Below are 22,465 nucleotides of genomic sequence, written 5' to 3'. Positions count from 1 at the left end.
CTAGACAACAATAATTCCTGTGTGCTGGTACCAAGATCTCAAAGGGTTAAAAGAAGTCATGCCAACATCTTTTTCTTTATCAATTATCAACTTCAATTTCTGGGCATCCCATACCATGGTTTTAGGAGATGTGTAATCTTTGGAGACTCATCAAGAGTTGCAGTTCTGGGAGCTCAACAATGACCTAACCCCTTCAGGCAGTTTCAAAAGTTCAAATGTCACAGGAAACTGCTTCATATGCCAATGGCTACCACACCCTGCTCTACAGCATACTTCCCTATTAGAAGTACTAGGCATACCTCTATGGCTATCCATTGTCAACAAAGAAATAGGCCAGCTGGGAAAAGAGCCAAAAATCTTTGGTTGGAAAGTTTTCAAGGTAGGCAGACACTCTGGTTTAGCCTTTAATAACGTACACTTGGAACAGTATAAATAATAAATTAGGAGTAATAGTCACCAAAGCTATTAATGTTCTTGGATTTGTGACATCTTTTAATAACATTATTATTATTACATCTTCTAAAACCCAGAGCACAGGAGGCAACAGCTTGGAGTTGGATCCACTACCTGCATTCTCAATCCAACTTCTTTCTTACTCTCATCTATCCTCATGCCTCAACACAGACTCCAATCTCTACCAAACACCTCAGAAGATATCCAAACGCAATACCCAGGCACTGGCTGTCTTCAGCTTAAAACACTACCTGCTCCGTTTTCCTGCCATTCCCAGCTTTAGGTCAGGCTAGTGTCCTCTTTGGCTATATTACTATGCTCCTCAAAAGACTCAGTTGCCTAAATTCTTTTGCACCTAAACAGTGTTAAGAGCTGAACAACAGAGTTGCACACCTAAACCTCCCTCCCGCCAATACAGAAGCCATATCCCTAAGCTACCACACAGAATCCAAGTTCCGGCAGCAATGCTGGTTTTTTTTTTTTTTTGCGGTACGTGGGCCTCTCACTGTTGTGGCCTCTCCCGCTGCGGAGCACAGGCTCCGGACGCGCAGGCTCAGCTGCCATGGCTCACGGGCCCAGCCGCTCCGCGGCATGTGGGATCTTCCCGGTCCGGGGCACGAACCCGTGTCCCCTGCATCGGCAGGCGGACTCTCAACCACTGCGCCACCAGGGAAGCCCCAGCAATGCTGGTTTGAAAGCTCCTGGAGGCTAACCTAAAAAGGCAGAAAGCAACTCTGCCCTACTGCCTACATCCATTCAGTAAATATTTACTAGGTCTACCATGTACAAAAGGCTCTGTGTCCCATGCCCTTCTTTTGTAGGAAGCTGTTTCTTCTCTCCCATGTATACCTGTGCTCTCCTACCCCTTTAAGCAGTCTCTTTGCCAACTCCTAAGAACACTGCTTCCTTGCCCAGACTAATGCCTTCTCCCAATGCTTGGATCCTTAATAACTTCTCTATATTCACCTAACTTACCATATTATTAGTACATCTTAGCCTGATTTGAGTCTAAACCTCTGCTGAACAGTGTTTTGCTTTCTAATTATGAGCTGACAGCCACTTCTGGTTACCACGCTCACATCTTGATATAATTTAAGTTTGTATGTTGTCTCTGAGCAGTGATTCTCACTTTATGTGCATCAGGATCACTTGAAAGTCTCGTAAACATTAAGACAGCCTGGCTGAAGAGTCTGCATTTCTAACAAGTTCCCAGGTGCTGCTTATGCTGCTGGTCCAGGGACCATACTTTGGGGAACTATCACCTTTGAGAATCCGATAAAAGTTATGAAAGACTGCACTTACATATAAAAGTTTGCACGCAATTTCAAAGGATTCATGAATGTTAATTTGTAGGTGCCTTCTGCTCTATATTCTTTTAAGAAATGTTTAAGACCTGCTGTTTCCTGACTTGCCCATAAGCAGCACTAACTGTGGTACAAATGTGCATGCAAACACCTCCTAAGAATAAGGAGGAAGTGCTTGGTACTGGAAAGTCAATTCTGTCCAATGGGCTGCCCTCTTCAGTCTCATGTGTCTCTTTTACACATGCTTGTGAACATTTTTCTGTACTTCTGATTCAACTCTCAGAATCAAAAGACTCATCACTTAGTATTTAAAAGGCTCTATGGAATCACTCAAACAAAACTATTTTACAGGGGAGGAAGTGGTCTGGTAGAAAGAACATAAATACTGGATTAAGACAAAAGTAGATTGAAATCCTGATTCCACTTGTCTTAAAGATACAACCATTAACCTTCAATTTCCCCATTTACAAAATTGGAGATTTTATAGGGAAAATCATTTTTTCCCCTTCTGGGCAAAGGTATAAGGAATAAAAGGGGGAATGATTCTACTATTCAAAACCAATGATTCTTATTTATGGTAAGGAATTTAAATGCCGGAAGAGGGAATGTCTAAACTAAGAAAATGAAAAAATTTAACTAAATAATTTCTAAGATGCCTTCAAATCCAACATTTTGTATTTATGAACTCTAACTAGCCAGCATATTCAACAATCATTTACTCTTCAACTCAGCACAAACTCCTTAAAAAACAATCATACCTTCATTACACCCTTCCCTTCCCTCTATAGTGCCTAACATCATTCCAACATCTGCTGGAAAAATAAAATAAATATGAATAATAAATTATTCTTCTCCCCTCAAATAGGCCAGTGTAAAATATATCTTGTCAACACAGAAAAGCCCTTTGGAAGAAGTTTCCCTCTGTATTTTCTCAACAGTTAGCCAGAATCCATTAAATTCATCTTTAACCTATTCAGTAAGATCTCTCAGGATTTGGTTATAATACATATAGTTCAACACCATATGCTTTGTTTCTTAAAGATCTATCAGATATTCTTTTCTCAATCTACAATCCTATTACTGGGTTGGCCAAAAAGTTCGTTCAGGTTTTTCCATAAGATATTATGGAAAGACCTGAACGAACTTTTTGGCCAACCTAACAGTTTGCTGCAGAACTGTTACATTGGATGTAATGTGTGTGAATGCACAAATATGTCTATCAAAATTACCCCCCAAATCCTAGTCCCTATGAACTGATGAACTACCTAAGAGCCAACCAATTTCCACTAAAACATACCTCTTGTAGAAGACGTGGGTCCAGGCAGTCACCATCATCATTAAACATAGACTCCCAGCTCTCCTCAGTAGCAGCACTTGCTTCTGTGTGAGACATATCAGTTGCTTTCGATTCCATGGATGTTTCCACAGATACTGATTCTATATCAGGAAAGGTTACCCCAAATTCTGTAGTCTCTGAGCCATCTTCTTCTTTTGTTTTCAACTCTTCAGCAGTTTTAAGTTCATGCAATGCCTCTGTTATATCACCAGTACAATCTTGATCACTGCCCAAAGCACTGTCTGAAAATACTTTTGTCCCATTTAACATACTGAGCTCAGAGTCCAAAAAAGTGTTACAATTACTACCAGCAATCTTCTTTACAGGTAAGGAGGAAGCACAATCTGACAAGCTCTCTATCAACTTTCCTGTCGACTCTGTGAAACTAGATGAAATACTCTCAGCATAAATATCTGAGCAAGCAGTCAGGTTGCTGAAATGTTCAGTGTCATTCCCCCTTTTAGCTACATGAAGAGGGGATGTATCTGCACTTATTTCTAAATAGTCTGAGAAACTACTTGTGTTGCTACAGGTCTCATGAGCTACTCTAACAGCAACTACACTTATTTGATCAGATATGATATCTGTAATGTCCATCATACATGTCTTATTGGTAATGTCACCTACACTCTTAGACCCATTATTTGTATATGTTTCATGAGCAAGGACAGGTGTATCAGAAGATTCACACTTTACACATAACTCATCAGCAGTGCTGTCACTCTCCTCACATTCTCTAATCATTGATGGATCAAAAATGCCATTTGTGCTCTCTAATTTGCTGACTATAGTCATCTGATGAGAGATGTGACCCATAGTCTCAGGAATGGAATCTATACCTTTCTGACCCAAGATGAAATCTGTACTGTTGGCTGTATCACCAACATTCTCAGCATCCAAGTCTATGCAAGTCTGATCAATGATACCAACTGGACTTCCAGGAACAGAATCAGTGGTGATGCCTCCATTGCTGCGCTTCAGCATTCCACCCGATGTCTGCATGCCTTGTTGTACAATTCCAGAATCAGAGCTTGGTTTTACTGGTGCAATCATACTCTCAGGTTTCACCACAGAACTAAAATCTCCAGGAAACTGGGATAGTATCTCTGCAACCCTGGCATCAGTTTCCATTCTGCTTTCCAAATTTCTATCTTCAAATGTTTCCCCATTTAGTTCATGCCTGTTGAAATCACAGAATTCCACATTTTGGAATGGTTTGTTTGGAACCTGAGCCTTACTGATTTCTGAACAAGACTGATATTGAAGCAACCCATCCTGTTCTGTCACATCTCTGGTTTCAACCTCCAAACACTCTACCTTCTTTGGTTTAAAATGTCTTTGTAAAGGTACTATAGGTATAATCTCAGGATTTGGGACTCTTTGCTGATGTCCTTGGGATAATACTTTTTTGGATTCTGTGGTTGCCCTCTTAGTACAAACACTATCTTTATTTCTTTCTTGAAGCCACGCATCTTTACTAAATTTTGTTGAAGCTTTCTTTCCTTCCCTATGATTGTGCTCCTTTTTATCAGGATTAATACTTAGTCTCTGAGCCTCACGCTTGTCTCTAATGATCTCCTTTTGAGAGAAAGAATCTTCCTTTTGTTCTTCTTTCACCATGGAGTTAGGTGGACCACAGCTTTTTCCCTCATCACCTGATTTGTGCACTACTATACCCCTTCGAGCTTTGGGTACATAAAGCGCCATGTCAGGCCTCCTGACTCGAACTCTGCATCTCTCTGCTTCTTGCTGCATGGCACCACCTCAATCTGCAAGAAAAAGGAGAGAATAATTCAATTACCAAAAACTAATTACAATGTATTGAGCCAAGAGATTTTTAAAAACTAGGTAGGGGGCCTACTAATCCATCCTACAGAAACCCTCAAGTTAAAAAAAAAGTAAAACCTGCCATAAAATAATTAATGCAATCAGGTGAGCAACTAAGGAGAGTAAATTCCAAAATAACTCATGAGCCCATGAATTTTATCCATATAGCCTCTTTCCTCTACCTTCCAAGTCCTCTCTACTTTTTTTTTTTTCTTTTTTCTACTTTTTTTTAACAAGTAGCCTTGTCTTCAGCTGAATTAAAACAGATGAGAAAAGTGATTACAGGCTATCAGGTACTCATAAAACACAACCATCTTAGGAGCTCAAAATTTACACTGAAGAATACATTCAAGGAGAACCCCTAAAAGCACATTTGTTCAACATAAATATATATACATAAATATGATTTTAAGAGTAACATATGAATGAGAGTAACTTGAATGTGGGCTAGAAAATGAGACAACTAATCATGGACTGCTTTCTAGAAGATACTGCTTGTGAACTATGATTTTTAGGAAAGAAACAAGTAGTGGGAAAGAGAAAGTCATCATTCTATTAACACTATTTAATCAAGTGACCTACTATAAATTTTTCTTCCTTCTAGTAGCAATAAAATGGGTCTGGGTAGGATAAAGGAGGGTGGAGGCCAAGGAATGTGATGGGACAACTCACTGGTAACTCCCTGACAACCTCTACCATGGTTGGTCGATGGAATTTAACAAGCAGAAAAAATTTAACAAAGGTTAAATAAAACTTTATTTACTATCTACAAAATATGAGGAAATGTACTAGACAATCTCACACTGAGTTATTCTTTTCATCTTCAAAATAATACTGTGAAGTACATACTAGTTTGCCCAGAGCAAAGAGAATAAGAAGGTCCTACACATAGCAAAGAAACATCCATACACACTCAGAAGCACCCAATGTTAATATTTCACCACATACCTTTCAAAGGAAAAAGACAGTAAGAGGGAAAGGCTAACAAATCCTGTCCACTCTATTACAGATCCCTAAAATTTCACCTGATCAGAATACTTCCTCAGTGAAGAAGCTCCACTTCCATGGCCAGGCGATTTTCTTTTCAGCCCAGGGATATACCATGGCCCTGGTCATCAAGTGTCTCCAGTGATCCACCTGTCCCTTTTCTCTTTTGATGTCTTAATTATTATCTAGCTCATCATTCTGCATGGATTTTCTATCTTTCCATTTGTGGAAGAATATGACTTCAACATTTAGCCATGCCAAATCTTTTTAAAACGTTTATTTTTCAAAATAGAAGTACTAAAGTATATTTCATTGGAGGGGATGCCATAGACACAGTGTATCTTGATCTCAGGTAGCAAAACATCTGACAAAATATATCATGATGAACTGTAAGATGGTAAAATATGGGCTACTAAGAACTGGTAGGTGGACTCACAATAAAAAGTAATGATACGGGGCTTCCCTGGTGGCGCAGTGGTTGCGAGTCCGCCTGCCGATGCAGGGGACGCAGGCTCGTGCCCCGGTCTGGGAGGATCCCACATGCCGCGGAGCGGCTGGGCCCGTGAGCCATGGCCGCTGAGCCTGCGCATCCGGAGCCTGTGCTCCGCAACGGGAGAGGCCACAGCAGTGAGAAGCCCGCGTACCACACACACACACAAAAAAAGTAATGATAATGGGTAGAAGCAAAATTAGAGAGGGTTATGTAATGGAGAACTATGTCCCCATTGCCCTTTAAAATTCAACATTTTAAACAATAATTTGGATGCAAACAATGAACACTGAGTATTTATCAAATGTGAACCGACACAAAATCGACAGGATTAATAAATAACAAAAATGATAAAATTACAATTTAATATCATTTATATAATCTGGAATGCTGTGCTGAGAGCAATATGAAGACTAAGAATGAATAAATACAAAGACCTGCTTTGGGTTAACAGAAAAAAAAAAGAATCAAGCAACACAGAATAAAATGTATAATTTGCACAGAAAAAAAAAAATCTGAAGGCTTTTACTTCATCTACAAAGTCAATAAAAGCCAAAGATAGTGATGTGGATGTTTAGAAAGGCAACAGTCTTAGATTACAAAGTCTAGAAAATATACAACACAAGGTATGGTTAAAGGAACTAAAGGTATACTCCTTACCCAAAAAGGTCTAAATGGAAACATCCCAGCTACCTTTATACCTGAAGATTGGTTGCTCTACAGGATTGGTTGCTTCCATATTTCTTCAGAAGTCAGTTACTAGAACCAACTGGTAGAAATTAAAAGAAAACAAAGTTCACCTCAATATAAAAAAGAACTCTACTTTTAGAGTTCTCCAACGCCATTATCAGGTATTCTGTCTCTAGAATAATTTAAATACAATCTAGACGATGGACTAATACTAGAGAAAGAATTTCTATCTGTAAGGCAGATTGGTCTGGATTAATTTTAAGTGTTCTTCAAACTCTAAATTATGATTCTATTTGTAATACACAACAGACATATATCAAAGGCTTCAAATTTAGAATTATTTTGTGCTATAGCAAATGGCTTTTAAAACTCAACCTTCTTGGGGCTTCCCTAGTGGCACAGTGGTTGAGAGTTCACCTGCCGATGCAGGGGACACGGGATCGTGCCCCGGTCCGGGAAGATCCCACATGCCGCGGAGCGACTAGGCCCGTGAGCCATGGCCGCTGAGCCTGCGCATCCGGAGCCTGCGCATCCGGAGCCTGTGCTCCGCAACGGGAGAGGCCACAGCAGTGAGAGGCCCGCGTACCGCAAAAAACAAAACAAACAAACAAAAAAAACTGGTCTCTGTTTAGCTTCCTGTCTGCTCATTCCTCACCTTGCATCTAGAATGACTCTTTTAAAACAATTAGCCACTCAGACATCCCCCTCCCTAAAACCTTTCACTACCTTCCCATCATTCTTATGAGAAAATCAACTTTTTAAACATGGCTTACAAGACTCTTTCTAACCTAGCTCCAATCAATTTCTCTTATCTTTTGTCACTTTTGTCCTTATATGCTATAAGATCACAGCGAACTTCTCTCAGATTCTTGAATTCTCCATGTTGTTTGCTTTGTGGATTTTTTTTTTCATTTTAGCTCCTACAGAGTCTCTTTCCTCTGCCTAGTCTACTCCCTTACAGCCTCCTAATCTCCTTCACCTAACTAATTTCAATATAACCTGTAAGTCTCCATCATAGCCCTTTCTCTGAGAGTGTTATCTAATCATTCTAGATTAGAGTAGGTGCCTCTGCCATATACTTCTTCTATTTCAGCTCTTATATTTTATTATAATTACTTCTTTAAATTATCTGGTCTTCCCCCACTGAACTATATGCTCATTAGAGGAGGGGCCATATCTTCATGCTTATCACTGTAACCCAACACTGGGCACATAGCATAGACTTATTTTTTTCTGAATGAATGAATGAACACATGAGCAAAAATAATTTGGGGATAGAAACTGAAAGGGACAAATTTAAATGGTATTCTTATCAACAAAAATACCATATCAAAATCATCAAAATCACATCCTCAAGTAAGTTAAGTGGGACTTCTGGATTCTGCCTAGGATGTAGAAAGCTGGAGAGTGTCTTTCCCACCTTTAAAACAAACAAAATAAAATGTGGACAATGTGCAAAATCGCATATTTTTCTGAACTCATCAGATAAATTAACAAGCTGATTCTAAAATGGATATAGAGAGGCAAAGGAATTAGAATAGCCAAAACAATTTTGAAAAAAAGAACAAGGCTAGAAAATTCATACTACCTGGTTTCAAACCTACTGTGAAGTACAGTAATCAAGCCAATGTAGTATTGGAGAAAGGGTAGAAACATAGATCAATAGAATGGGTGGGGGCGGGAGAAGAGTCCAGAAATACACGCAAACATATATGATCAATTGATTTTCAACAAAGGTACAGAGGTAATTCAATGGAAAAAGGATAGTCTTTCCAATAAATGGTGCTGAGGTTAATTACAAATTCATATGCAGCAAAAACAAAAGGATAAATTTTATCCATATGGCACACCATATACAATAACTAGCTCAAAATGAATTATAGACCTAAATATAAAACCTAAAACTAGGGCTTCCCTGGTGGCGCAGTGGTTGAGAGCCCGCCTGCCGATACAGGGGACACGGGTTCGTGCCCCGGTCGGGGAAGATCCCCCATGCCGCGGAGCGGCTAGGCCCGTGGCCGCTGAGCCTGCACTTCCAGAGCCTGTGCTCCACAACGGGAGAGGCCACAACAGTGAGAGGCCCGCGTACCGCAAAAAACAAAAACAAAAACAAAAAAACAAACAAACCTAAAACTATAACACTACTAGAAGAAAATATAGGAGAAAAAATCTCTGTGACTCTGGGTTCAGCAAAGATTTCTTAAATACAACACAACAAACATGATTCATAACATTAAAAAAAATTAATCAATAAACTGGACTTCAGCGAAATTAAGACCTTCTGCTCTTCAAAGACACTGTTAAAAGAGAATGAAAAGACAAATCACAAACGGAGAGAAAATATTTGCAAACTGCATATCCGATAAAGAACTTTTATCCAGAATACATACTGAACTCTTAAAACCTGATATCCAAAAACAAACAACAATTTGAACAATGCTTCACCAAAGAAGATATAAAGACCAAAAAATGCTCAACATCATATATCAGTAGGGAAGTACAATTCCATTTATATGACTTCTGGAAAAGGCAAAACTTTAAGGACAGAAAATGTATCTGTAGTTGCCAGAAGCTCAGGTTCAAGTAAGGGGTTGACTACAAAGTGGCACAAGGGAATTTTTTGGATCGATTAACTGTTCTGTATCTTAACTGTGTGGGAGTTATATGACTATGCTTTTGTCAAAATTCACAGAATGTACTCTAAGAAAAGTGAACTTTATATAAATTATATCTTAATTTTTTAAATGAAAAATAATCACATTCTCTAGAAATTCCTACCAAAACATAGCTGACCCCACTGACTCTTTAATTTCTGATTCTTGCCTTTAAAATATACCTACTTTATACAGTGAGTAAGCAGTGCAGCCTCAATGATGTTATATTAGCATGACTAAAGATCAATTTCTCTCTTAGGATTTCAGGCTATAGTCTTTCCTAATTTAATTGTGCAGTCATTACTTAAAACTTCCATTGTCTTCTCAACTTTGCATGAGTAAAAACTGTAAAACTTGGTCTCCTTTGACTGTCAACTCTATTATTTACTCCATATATAACCAAAACACAATTCTTTGCATTGCATTCAGGGAGATATATAAATCTGGATATTCTGATTCTGAACAACCTTAGAAAAGAAGGGAGTGTTCTAAGATACTCTGGCAATTCCAAATGACATTGGCACATGAATATATAATTTTTTCTAAAACACCTTTTTTCATAATTCCTTGCTCAAAAACCTTAGTGAGGGCTTCCCTGGTGGCGTAGTGGTTGAGGGTCCACCTGCCGATGCAGGGGACACGGGTTCGTGCCCCAGTCCGGGAGAATCCCACATGCCGCAGAGCGGCTGGGCCCATGAGCCATGGCCACTGAGCCTGTGCGTCCGGAGCCTGTGCTCCGCAACAGGAGAGGCCACAACAGTGAGAGGCCCGTGTACCGCAAAAAAAAAAAACAAAAACCTTAGTGATTCACTAGAGTCACTAAACTTAGCCGGCATTCAAGGTTCTCCATGATCTGGTGTCAATCTGCTGTTCCAATCATATTTCTACCACTCTCAGACACAAATCCTCCATTCTGTACCAAATGGCCTCATGATCTGTTCATTCCAAATTCTGAAATATCCTCCATGAATTATCTCAGCTTAAACACTCCTAGTTACTATTCATTCAAAAGACTTATATCTTTATTTGAAGACACACTGATTTCACCCTTCTGTGAATTCATGTACATTCATTACCTATGGTATCCATTTGTCATTATAAACAACCTTATATTCCTGTTTTACTTATGAATGTCATTCTCATACTCTATAATAGTTTCTTGAGGGCAGATACTGTTTCTCAAATAATTCTTGTATCCTCAGGAACACAAAAGGTACTCAACAAATATTTAGAGAAGAAAGTTAATGTGGAAGTTAATTTTAAATTAATTTTAAATCCCTTTAATTTCAGATTAACTTTAAATTAATTTAAAATACTTGCACAATGTTCTGGAAAAGCTTACTTTATAGCTTGAGAAACTAAAGCTAGGGGCACTAGACTTTGCTCCCTGAGATGTGCTGCTATATCACATTCATCTTCATATTTCCAGAGTTGAATACAATGTCTGACACATGAAAAATGCTCAAATATTTAAATATTTAACTAAATTTCACTTTCTAAGGCCACAGAGTAGGAAGTGGAACCCTGGAGTTCTATCCCAATCCCCCCAAGATTATATTAGTGCCTTGAAATGTTCTCTAATTTCTCATATTTCTTCAGATTCTCCCTGAACAGACTACAAACATCAAAAAGACAAAACTGTGCTTTCTCCCCTCTTTAAAGCTCACAGAGCAATTATCACAGGACATGCGCAGTAGGCAGGCAATATTTCCATCAGATTTCTTAAAAGTAACAGAAAGGCAGCTTACATATACTTCTCTGCCCCATGAAAAAACATACCAGTTACTACTCTTCCTACTAGGAAGATTTATTTTTCATCATCTTTAGCACAAATTCTAGAATGCTATCTGCCAGGTCCCATGCCCCAGTAAATATGCATCCACAAGCAATTATGGAGATAGATAGCTTATGGGGAGGGGGCACTCTTTGGTCAGGTCCCAATGCTGGCCTGTGGTTAGGCGGAAGGGTAAGTGGGGGTGGGGGTGGGGTGGCCCTGTGATAAATTACTGCCCACTCTGCTTAGGGGTATTTATCACAGCCCGCTGTCAGGTAAATCACTGGAAAAACACCTCTTCGGTAATTAATGTGAAGTGACGGATGGACAGCCCCTAGGCCCATTAATCAGGAACATCAGCAGCATACTGAGATTATGAATGTCAGGATGCATAAACTGCCGGTGGATCAATAGGCCCAGGAACTCATCCAAGGCTCTCATTTCCGAGGCATCTCCGGTACATTAGGCTCCCTCGACCCCTCCCCCAATCTAAAATGAAAAGCAAGGCTTCAGAACAAAGAGCAAGAGCTGAGGTCTAAAGTGACCACTGCAAGAAAACAGTCAAGGAACGTGGCCATGGCTAGGGAAGCCACCAGGATAGGTAACATGAGCACAGAGCTATACTGACCAAGAGGCTCTCAGAAGTCTCAGTGCACTGGAAAAGCAGGAAGATAACAGTTAACATTCAATACTCAAGAGTCTGATTGTCCATTTTAGGGGTAATCCAGCTTCTTGCTTCTGATCTTTTACCCTTTTTCCTGTCCACATTTTCCTTTCTTTCATATTGGCACCACTAATACAGAGTAGAGAGAAATAAGCAACTTCTGCTCTCTAACAACCTAGGTAAAAATTTCAATTTTAGAGGAAAAAGAATCTGTATAAAATAAGATCATTGAATTATCCCTGAATTTAATTTAGCCTCATCCCTCATTACCATGACGAACTGGGAATTGCCAGCAGGAGTACCCACAGTGTTTACAATTGAGAAAAAGGTGGTCTTCCTGATTCATTAGCATTTACAAAGCCACCTGCCAATATACAACATGGGTTAAAGGCTAAACTGTGTGGTAGGATTCCAGAGAAATTAAATCAGCTCTTAATTCTATTTCTTCTCCAAGTCAAACAAAACATTCTCCATCAAAAGAGTCTGCTCCACTTGTAAAACAGAATGGACCTGAAAGAGAATTACTGTTTGCTCGTCACCCAAAGTTTAGCCAAATTTGTATGGGAGATTCGGCTGTGCTTCAGCCTCGTACTGAACACACTCTAGGCTGGCAGTGGCGGGAATGTGACTGCACTTGCTGTCACATCCCACCAGACCCCAGCGCGGTGCTCTGTGGTCAGACTAAGGCCAGGGCTGCAAGCGTTGGTTAGAAAGTGTCTCACAGTTATGGCTGCCTGTTCCGCTAAATCTCATTTCATCCTACTGATGGATGGATGGACAGATGGCTGCTTGGTGAAAGCAGCATTATCAGGCAGCTTCTATGGAGCCTCTGAATGATGGATAGCCCTCTTTCTACTTTCTCCAAACCACCATCGATCCAAGCCATATTTCAACGGTCAGAAGCCCAGTAATATTAAGACATGCAATCAGGTTAAGTTACTTGCAGTGTAAACCTTTAGAAAAGAAATTCTAACACCTCTGCTTTGCTTCAGGAACTAGGCTGAAAATGTTACAGTCTATTCTTTCTAGCTGCTAACCCAATGAATTCCAACAGCTCAAAGCCCAAAGGGAACAGCTGGGCTCCATTCCTAGGAGCACTTGAAAAGCTAACTTGCCTGCCAAATTTTTTACTAGCCAGTTCTGTGAAATGAATTCTGCAGTTGTAGTGAGCAGATCTGTGACTATGCGTATCCAGTGGAGTGTGAAGCTATTAGAATCATACAAACCTTGCAGAGTTTGTCAGTGATATATAAACACTAGCCTCAAATGTGTGGCACCCTGGATATACCAAGTAGGCATGACTACCAACATCAAGGAGGGTGATTAAAACCAGGATAGATTAAAATTTTGTCTTTTGCACATAATCCTAAAATGCTGTTTCTATCTAGTTCGCCTGGCTGGCTTCTACTCTCTTGTGTACATATCAAATCATAAGTACTAATCCTTGCCTGTTTTCACAAGCACACTTTTGCATCCACTTGTCTGTCACCTTCTAGGCACTTATCTCAGCTTGTTTATTTGGACTACATGCCCTCTTTGTTCCTTCCATGTTATCCTGTGCCCTCAGACTCATACAACTAGACTGTATATCAAAGTTACTTCCATTCATGTGGTTAAAGAAATGGACTCTGAATCCAGCTTTGTGATATAGATTCCTAGACCCCACATGCCCTCTCTTTCTAAGCTCACGCATCCCCAGATGACTTCTCTAAATGCTTCACTATCAACTGTACCCAAAATCAGCTTGGCTTGGCTCCAGGTCCTGCCCTTCTTGACTGACTCGCTGCCACTCTGAGCCAATGTTCAGAGAATTTGTTTGTATTTGTTTTGGGGGTTAGAAAAATGTCTCAGTGGAGTGGCAATTGTTGTTCTTCTTGCCATAATGGTAGTTTACTTTAATACTTTAATATTTGTGCCTTAACAACACCTATAGTTCTATTCCTAGCAAAAAGAAAAAGAAAAAAAATCATGTGCTATTTTTATAAGATATTGCGTAATTATAATGTCTTATCAAGAAGAGCACTGTCCTTCACATAAACATTAAAGAATTTTTACAGAATCTTAAATTACATTATTGAAAAAGATTGTATGGGTCAGAATTCAAATAAGGAAATTGAGGATCTGAGCTTGTAATGTGCATGGTTAGATAGATACTAAGTAGCAAAGCAAGACTGGAACATAGATTTCAATTAAAAGTATTGTGCTTGTTTTATTATATTTCTCAGACATCCCACTTTCATCCTTGGGATTTCAGAGGGAGTGAGGGTAATAAGGACTGAATGTCATTTGTATGTGTGCCTGTGTGTTTGTGGGGAGGAAGGTGTCCACAAGTAATTTAAATTTAGCCACTCATACTATTGTGCTTCCCATCAAAGTTGCCAATGGGTCATCTGAGAGTCACTCTCTACCTTAGAGAACAAAATCAGATGAATCCCTGACAACTAGAAACCGCTACCTTTCTCTTCTCCCTTCTTTATCTAGAAGGTTGAAAAGAAAAAAAAGCAGAAAGATGTCTAATTCAAGTAGAATCAGAACAGCAAGAAGCTCTACAACTTAAATTAAATGGATAGAAGAGCAATGTGTCCTCTTCATTTCCAAGGTTGTCACATACTGGTCAAATACAGAGCACAGCTGACTGATTGGACTTCACCCTCCGTTGGTGAAAATGTGTCACTGCTGCATTTCCTGATTGTCAAGCTACCTCCATACAGATCTTTATACCTTACAGCTAGCTGAAAAAGACCCTGGAAAATCATGTCGTATAACCTCCTCATTTTAAAGATGAGGAAACTGTTTGAGGAATTTACTTAAGACTTGTAGCTGTTTGAGTGGTGAGACCAGAACCCAGATCTCCCATCAACTAAACTAAGTAGTTTTATCACCATCGTAGCTGCCTTAACCGGTTTTCCACCTAGTATATATACTCAGGATATACTAGCTGAGCAAAGTTTAATCAGGAAGTCAATTGTGCTGCAAAAATAATCACATAATACACATCAAAACCAAATATATTATTCACACTAATGCACATCTTCATTAGTAAATGATCAGGATGACTTTTCCCTCCCATTCCCACAAAAATGTCCTCAAACATCAGATAAGAACTCTACTACAACTATTCTTAGGACCAGACAAAACATTTCTCTTAGGAATTCAAAAAAAGGCACCTCCTCAGAAAAAATAACTGGTGCTTGGTGAATAATAAGGAATGACAATTCTTTAAACTCTTATTTTATTTCTATATACTCCCTAAGTTCATAGAAAAGTTGTTTTATTTGCATTAACCAAATACACTTTAGAATAATCAATTTTTTACAAGGCTATCTCAAGCCAACACAAAGATCCTTTCCTTTCATTAAAAAGTCTTTTTTATAGAGTTTCTATTTGGTTAAGAAAGATCTATTAAGCAATAGATTAAGCAAGAGAACAGTGACATATTTTTCAAAATCTGCTGCTGTGAATCACATCTAATTACGTTTTCTGTTCCACTAAGGTTTAGGCTCTACAAGCGAAAGTGAAGTAGTGGCAGAGTAGTACCAATAATAGTAGCAGAGGAAGAGAAAGAAAAATTAAACAGCTACCTACCATTCAATGAGGACTTAGATGTGACAGGGACCGTGCTACATATTTCATATATCTACTTTCTCATTTGATTCCAACTATAATACTATAAGGTAAATATTATTACCTCAATTTTACAAATGAGAAATCTGAAGCTTAAATAACTCAAGATCACACAGCTTCTAAGTGTTGGTTAGGATTTCAAAGTCCCTGCATTTAACTACTACACTAGACTGCCTGATATTCAGCAAGATGATCTCTTACAATCATCTATTAATTTCATAAATATCAACAATTTGCTTAGAATCTATATAAATGCATAGCAACCAAAGAGAGCTCAAAGACTGCTGCAGTAGAACAGGAAAATCAACTAGGATAAGAATGAAACATTAATGCTTTCATGGCATGACTACTCCCAATAACCTTCCAGACTTAAAAGTGCTGACAATAATAATCTACTACTATCTCTGAAACTTCCTCATTCACCTTGCCTCATCCTCAAAGCCATATGGTGAAGAACCTCACCAGGTGTCAGGAGAGGAACTCCCTCTCTTCTACTCCCAGTAAGAATAATCTCTGTACTTCTTCCTGTCAACTCCCCTGACCATTTGAAAACATTACCCTCCTCTACATACTTCCCTTTCTCCAGAGGCACATGGGAACATGGGAACAATGACCAGTGAGACTGATAACACAGTTCCTAGACTGCAGGAGCCTTCAAAGCAGAATATAGAGTGCACTTTCAAATCTGAATCTAAAAGGAAAAGAAACTTTTACATAAAATACCTGCTGCAGAAGGTATTTTCAGATGTCACCTTAAACAGACTATAACAGTTACAGTATTTTAATATTAGTCTGCTTCAGACATTTACAGCCTTCGCCTCTGTGCATGAAGTTGAACAAAGAATATAGCTTGCATAACTGGAAGAAACATTTCACAAAAAATCTGAGTATCAAGACAATGAAAGATGATTGTCTGGACAGATGATTCCAACGGGATCTTGAGGGCCCCAAAATATGTAAACAAACTATGGCATGAAAAGGTTTTTCTTACAACATAACACAATTCACGCTCCCAACTTATTTTACACTCCACTGGCCACAGTCGCCATGCATCGGCACCAACTGATTTCATGCTTTACAGGCTGGGGAACAGCTTAGTCTCTTTCACACTCCACTGATGTGGTAACCCCATGGTTCACCAACTTAACTGTTCCAAATTTAATGTTTGCACCTACTACTGACCACCTCAAAAGGTAGTCAGATCAAAGCTTTAATATAACTGAACAACAGCAATATAATATGTAACAGAAATGTAGAGAGAAAAGTCTGCTACCTGCTCTGTATATATACCTGGTGGTAGGGAGGAGAGAGGAAAACTCCCTCCTAAAATTTCTTTCCCTCACTATACATCTGGAGGTTGGTCTGTCCTTCTAGACTTATTTGAAATTAGTTCCTCTCCTGGGTCTATCCTGGGTTGCATTGATATCCTATACTTGACAATAAAAGAGTTGAAATGAATAAGGCTTTCACGGCTGTGCCTCAAACCTGACATACATTAAGCTTGATTTTTTTCCCCTTTAGGATTCACACACTAAAGCTAATAAACCACTAAGTAAATTCTGAAAGTAGAGACTACTAGGCTTAATCTGTGCTAAGTGTCTTATATATGTTATCTCATTTGACCCCAAGTACATACTAAGAGGTAGCTATTATTTTCTCAATTTTACAGATGAGAAATCTGAAACTTACTTAAGATCACACAGTTTCCAAGTGTTGGTTAGGATTTCGAAGTCCCTGCACTTAACTACTAGAGTAGACTAGAACACATGCCTTCTAAAAAATGGGGTAAAACAAAGCATAGCATAGTTTTAAAAAACAGAAATACCAAAGTGCAATAATAACGAAAGAGAATAAATGTAAAGGAGATGGAGTACTTATGTTAGAGATATAGTTGCAACAACTCTATGTCTCCTTCCTCTTTGTAGCTACAGTACCAAGTGTGAAAGCCAAATGTGGCTAAGAAACTGAGACACCAAAAGAAGCAAGCTTCATTTTAAAGCAGGCAAAGAAAACATCAGATAATTAATAAAAGCTTCTCTTATACACAGATTGAAAGTTTACTAATTAGAGTTTCAAGAATAACAAACAATTATCTTAGAGTACAGTGATATCTTCAGAGAACTGCCCCTTTAAGGATCAGGAAGACTGTACAGAGTGCTACAAAAGGCTTTCAAAGTAGAATAATCTACTGAACAAACATGGCTCAGGTACTAAATCGTATTCTAATCTATTATTTTTATGATACAAAAAGCAAGATAAATGTTAAAGGTTGGTAAAAGCTAACAACAGGTGATGGCATTTTCTTGCAGCAAACAAATATTTATTAAGTGCACATATTGTACTGAGACCTAAGCTGGGACAGTGGAAACTGTAAAGTTGGACCACAGGTAAGAACATGGTTTGAACCACATGAATAATGTAGCCTCCTCTTTAAGTTATCTCTACCTAATTGGGAAGATAAGAAATTTTAAAAAAACAAAAAAAGTTGTTTTAAGGTAGTATATAATTGCCAAACAAAGAGAAAAGTTGTAAATGATAAAAAGAGAGCTATCACTTAGGGCCTGGAACAGCTGAAGATGTCGTAAGGTAGGAGGAACTGGAAGCTGGTACGTAGACTGAGAATTGAAGGGAGATATTCCAAGTAAAAGGAAGAGCCTGAACAATTTGAAGGGGCAGTAAGCAAAAAGCATTATTTTGGGACTTCCCTGGTGGTGCAGTGGTTAAGAATCCACCTGCCAATGCAGGGCTTACGGGTTCGAGCCCTGGTCTGGGAAGATCCCACATGCCGCCGAGCAACTAAGCCCGTGCGCCACAACTACTGAGCCTGCATGCCACAACTACTGAAGCCCACACGCCTAGAGCCCATGCTCCGCAACAAGAGAAGCCACTGCAATGAGAAGCCCGCACACCGCAACAAAGAGTAGCCCCCACTCGCGGAAACTAGAGAAAGCCTACGTGCAGCAACGAAGACCCAACTCAGCCAAACATAAGTAAATAAAATAAATAAAATTTTTTTAAAAAAGCATTATTTTGGAGACAGCTATAGAAACTACTAGAGCCAAAGGTTCAATATAGGAAAGTGTGGAATATTCTGCCAGAAAGATTGTTTTCAGCCTGGAGGGCCTTCAACACTAGGTTTAGACATTCAGTACCCCAAGCAATGGAGAGTCAAGTCTAGACCCTACAGACAATTCCTGAGAAGTGATACTATTACTGTGTCTGTAGTTCTCCATACCTTCCCTTATACCATCTGCCCATTCATTTACCCTGTCATCTTTTTTAAAAGGTACCATCAGGTAAAGGTGATAAGATAGCACACAATGTTAACACTGACATCTCTCTTATGCTTGCTTAACCCGATGGTATCAATGAGCAAGTGTGACATTTAACCAAAACCCAGAAACATGATCAACAGGAGGGATGGGCTCCAAAACAATGTGCCCCAAGTCTAATCCCATACTCAGTAACAAACATTACATCTAGGGGAGCAATCAAATACACTTATTGTGTATAACCATTCTCACAACCAGAGAAAAGAATTGAACCAAAGCTTGCCCCACATTATTCTACTCCACAATCCAATTAATACCCAGAAACTCATGCCTTGATACCTGATGAAGACTCCTATAGTTGGCCAAGTGTTTCTGAAACAAACAGCTGGTGATACATGTATATGTGTATAAAATCTAATAAACAAATAAGTAACAGGATATACATTTGTCTGAGATAAAAGCCCAGTCATTTTGTATCTAGATATGGTAACTGGCCTTACTACCATTGCAACAGTTCCTAGAAAAGATAAGACCCATCCCCATTACACTGATTTTTATAGTTTCATTTTCTACCATGAAGTGATATTTCTAGTCTCTTCTAAACTTTTCAATCTATCCAATCCCTACTCTCATCAATAGAACATCTAACCTTACAGTTTTGAAGACAGAATGAAACAGTAACAGCTTGAAAGGAAAAGTGAAACACACTACTTCTACCCCACCAAAACCAACTCCAGCTGTTCGTTTCACAGTTGTATCAGCAGAGCTAACAAGGAGAACAGCTACCATTCTAATTGCCCACAGAACCTGAGTTGCTCTGCTCGTCTCTCATCTCTCCCCCTTCCCATCTCCTCTGTAACTTGCACACGACCACCTCACTCTGCTGTCCATCCTCCCCAACTGCTGCCCAACAACTCACAGGCTGCCACAGATTGTCAGCACTGTGTTTGGGGACTTGAGAACTACCCGTGGGACAGCGCAGTGTGTTAGGACAGCATTTGCCCAGATACAATGTCGCTCTTTATAGCCAGTTGCAAATTAGTTTCTTCTTAAAAAAAATAATACTCCCAATAAGACAGGTACAAGGAGATTTTAAATAACCAAGATTAAAACTCACTTGGTTTGCTCTGAGATCTGGGCCGTTTCAGAGTCAGGTACAATAAAATCCCATGCCTCTACTCACACGAGCCATGCACATCATCTAGGAACATCTGAAGTCAGCTTTCCAATGCTAACAGAAGCAAAGAGGCTACCAAAAAACATATCAAAGGAGAATCTTCCTTCCCCTTTTTTCTGTGCCTATGGCTCCTCATCCTTAAATTTTATTTGACAGTACTTTGTTTTAAGCTCAGCTCTCAATATCAACATTAAAAGGAAATTCTGGAAATCACCAGTATCATTTCATTATAGTTTCCATCCAATTCTTTGCCATGTGCTTCAGCAGCACACAAGTACAGTCATCTTCTGACGGATGCTGTGACTGACCCTCTGAAAAATCCTTCATCCTAGATATCAGCTTCCCGGTTGCCACTGGCTACACATGACAGTCAGAAGCTGGAACCAACTGAAAAGATCATCAGAGGATGTGGGGAAGAAAAACCTCTCACAAAACAGGTCATATCAACTTAAGTCTTCTTAGAAAGAAGAATTAATTAAAAATAAACATCTACAGAGTAATATTTTAAAAATTAAAATCAGTTTCACTAGTTATCTAATTAGTTTTCAATTCTAAGTTCTTTGATAGCATTACTCATTCTGCTTTATTATGCTTTACCGAGGATTTAATTGCCCATCTAGTCTTCCCGAATCAGTTCATCAAACCCCTACAATAAAACTGCATCTTTGCTGCTCCCTATCTGAACTACAGGGAAGCTAGAGCTGGACAGGAAGGATGTTAATTCTCAGTTCTTACAGTCAAAAGAGACTGAAAAGAGCAAAGATAGTAATTCACCTTTGAGAACTAATTCCAATATTTAACCAGCCCCTGTTCTCTCTACAAGAAAACCAAAATTTAAGAAAGACAGTAAATAGAAGCAAGAGAATCTTCAAAAGACCCTGAATGTCTTTCAGGATATTGCCACTTTCAAACTTGTTTTACATGAGAGTTACAAAATAAAATGACACTTAAAAAACAAAATATAAGCAAAAAAATAGAGTAAATAAACAATATTTCTAAAATATACATAAGTATAGTTAACTGACTTACCAAATAAGTGACATTTATTTTTTGAATAATAAAACTCTAGAACGTGCAGATAGACCGTGTCTGAGGCAAATGGTACAAAAAGTTCCCTTCTGACAGATAGCAGCCGCACCTGGAAAATAACAGTAATAAAAGTTATTTTTATAAAAATATGTAGTTATCACTTCTTTGACACCTGTCTGTGCATTTAACTTTCATGATCTCATTTCATGAATACTAACAGTTTAACACAATGTTTTACTATAGAATGTGCATTGAAAATAAACACACACTTTTTAGAAGCTCAACAACAAAACAGAATAAGGAAATGTCATCTTCTCTCATTCTCAGTCCTCTGAGAACTAGTCTGAGGGGGACAAAACATCTACTAACTGCCATCAAAAAAAGAGAGAGAGAGATAAGAAAATAATACAAATGATCAAAACACAAAAAGACGTTCAACTTCTAATCATTACTATAGTTCTAACTTTTAGGATGGCACATGGTGGATGTTCAATAAGAATATGCTCAGTGGGGCTTCCCTGGTGGCGCAGTGGTTGAGAGTCTGCCTGCCAATGCAGGGGACACGAGTTCGAGCCCCAGTCCAGGAAGATCCCACATGCCCCGGAGCGGCTGGGCCCGTGAGCCATGGCCACTGTGCCTGCACGTCTGGAGCCTGTGCTCCACAACGGGAGAGGCCACAACAGTGAGAGGCCTGCGTACCACAAAAAAAAGAAAAAAAAATAGAATATGCTGAGTGGATGGCTAGATGGATGAATAAAAAATAAACCTTATCAGTTAGCAAAGAAAAAATAAATCACATCAGTTAGCAAAGAAATCCAAAATAAATATATTTTTTTACCCATCAAACTGGCAAAGATGAAAGAAAGAGCAATAAGGTCCTGTTTTGGTAAGTACAGACTGAATAGGACTCCACACTGTTCATGGAGGTACACATTTTATTAATGTAGAAAGCATTTTAACATTATTTTAAAATCTTTTATATATCAAAGGACCTTTGGACCAGGCAATTCTCCTTCAAAGAATTTGTCATAAGGAAATAAATGGATTTCTACAGGATACTTATTCCAGAACTATTTATAATAGTGAAAAATTATAAATAACTTTAATGTCCATCTATATGGGCCAGGTTAAATTATGGTACATTTATACTATGGAAAACAATACAGACATTAAAAAGAATAATG

At 38.8% G+C, this 22,465-nt stretch overlaps 1 protein-coding gene across 1 annotated transcript in view; it reads right to left on the bottom strand.

Annotated features, from left to right (window-relative positions):
• R3HCC1L (R3H domain and coiled-coil containing 1 like) overlaps positions 1-21,391 on the bottom strand; it is a 51,326-nt gene extending 29,935 nt beyond the window's left edge. The window contains exons 1-2 of the mRNA XM_079706520.1: positions 21,282-21,391; positions 3,055-4,862 (exon numbers count right to left, since the gene is read on the bottom strand). Coding sequence (XP_079562646.1) covers positions 3,055-4,848 — 1,794 coding nt within the window. The 5' untranslated portion in view covers positions 4,849-4,862; positions 21,282-21,391. The remainder of the gene's footprint in view (positions 1-3,054; positions 4,863-21,281) is intronic.
• Between the last annotated feature and the right edge of the window lie 1,074 nt (positions 21,392-22,465).

Source organism: Hyperoodon ampullatus, assembly GCF_949752795.1.
Source record: "Hyperoodon ampullatus genome assembly, chromosome: 1".
Classification (NCBI taxonomy): Eukaryota; Metazoa; Chordata; class Mammalia; order Artiodactyla; family Ziphiidae; genus Hyperoodon; species Hyperoodon ampullatus.
The sequence above is the reverse complement of the archived record's forward strand: the minus strand, read 5'-3'. Positions and strand labels throughout refer to the sequence as shown.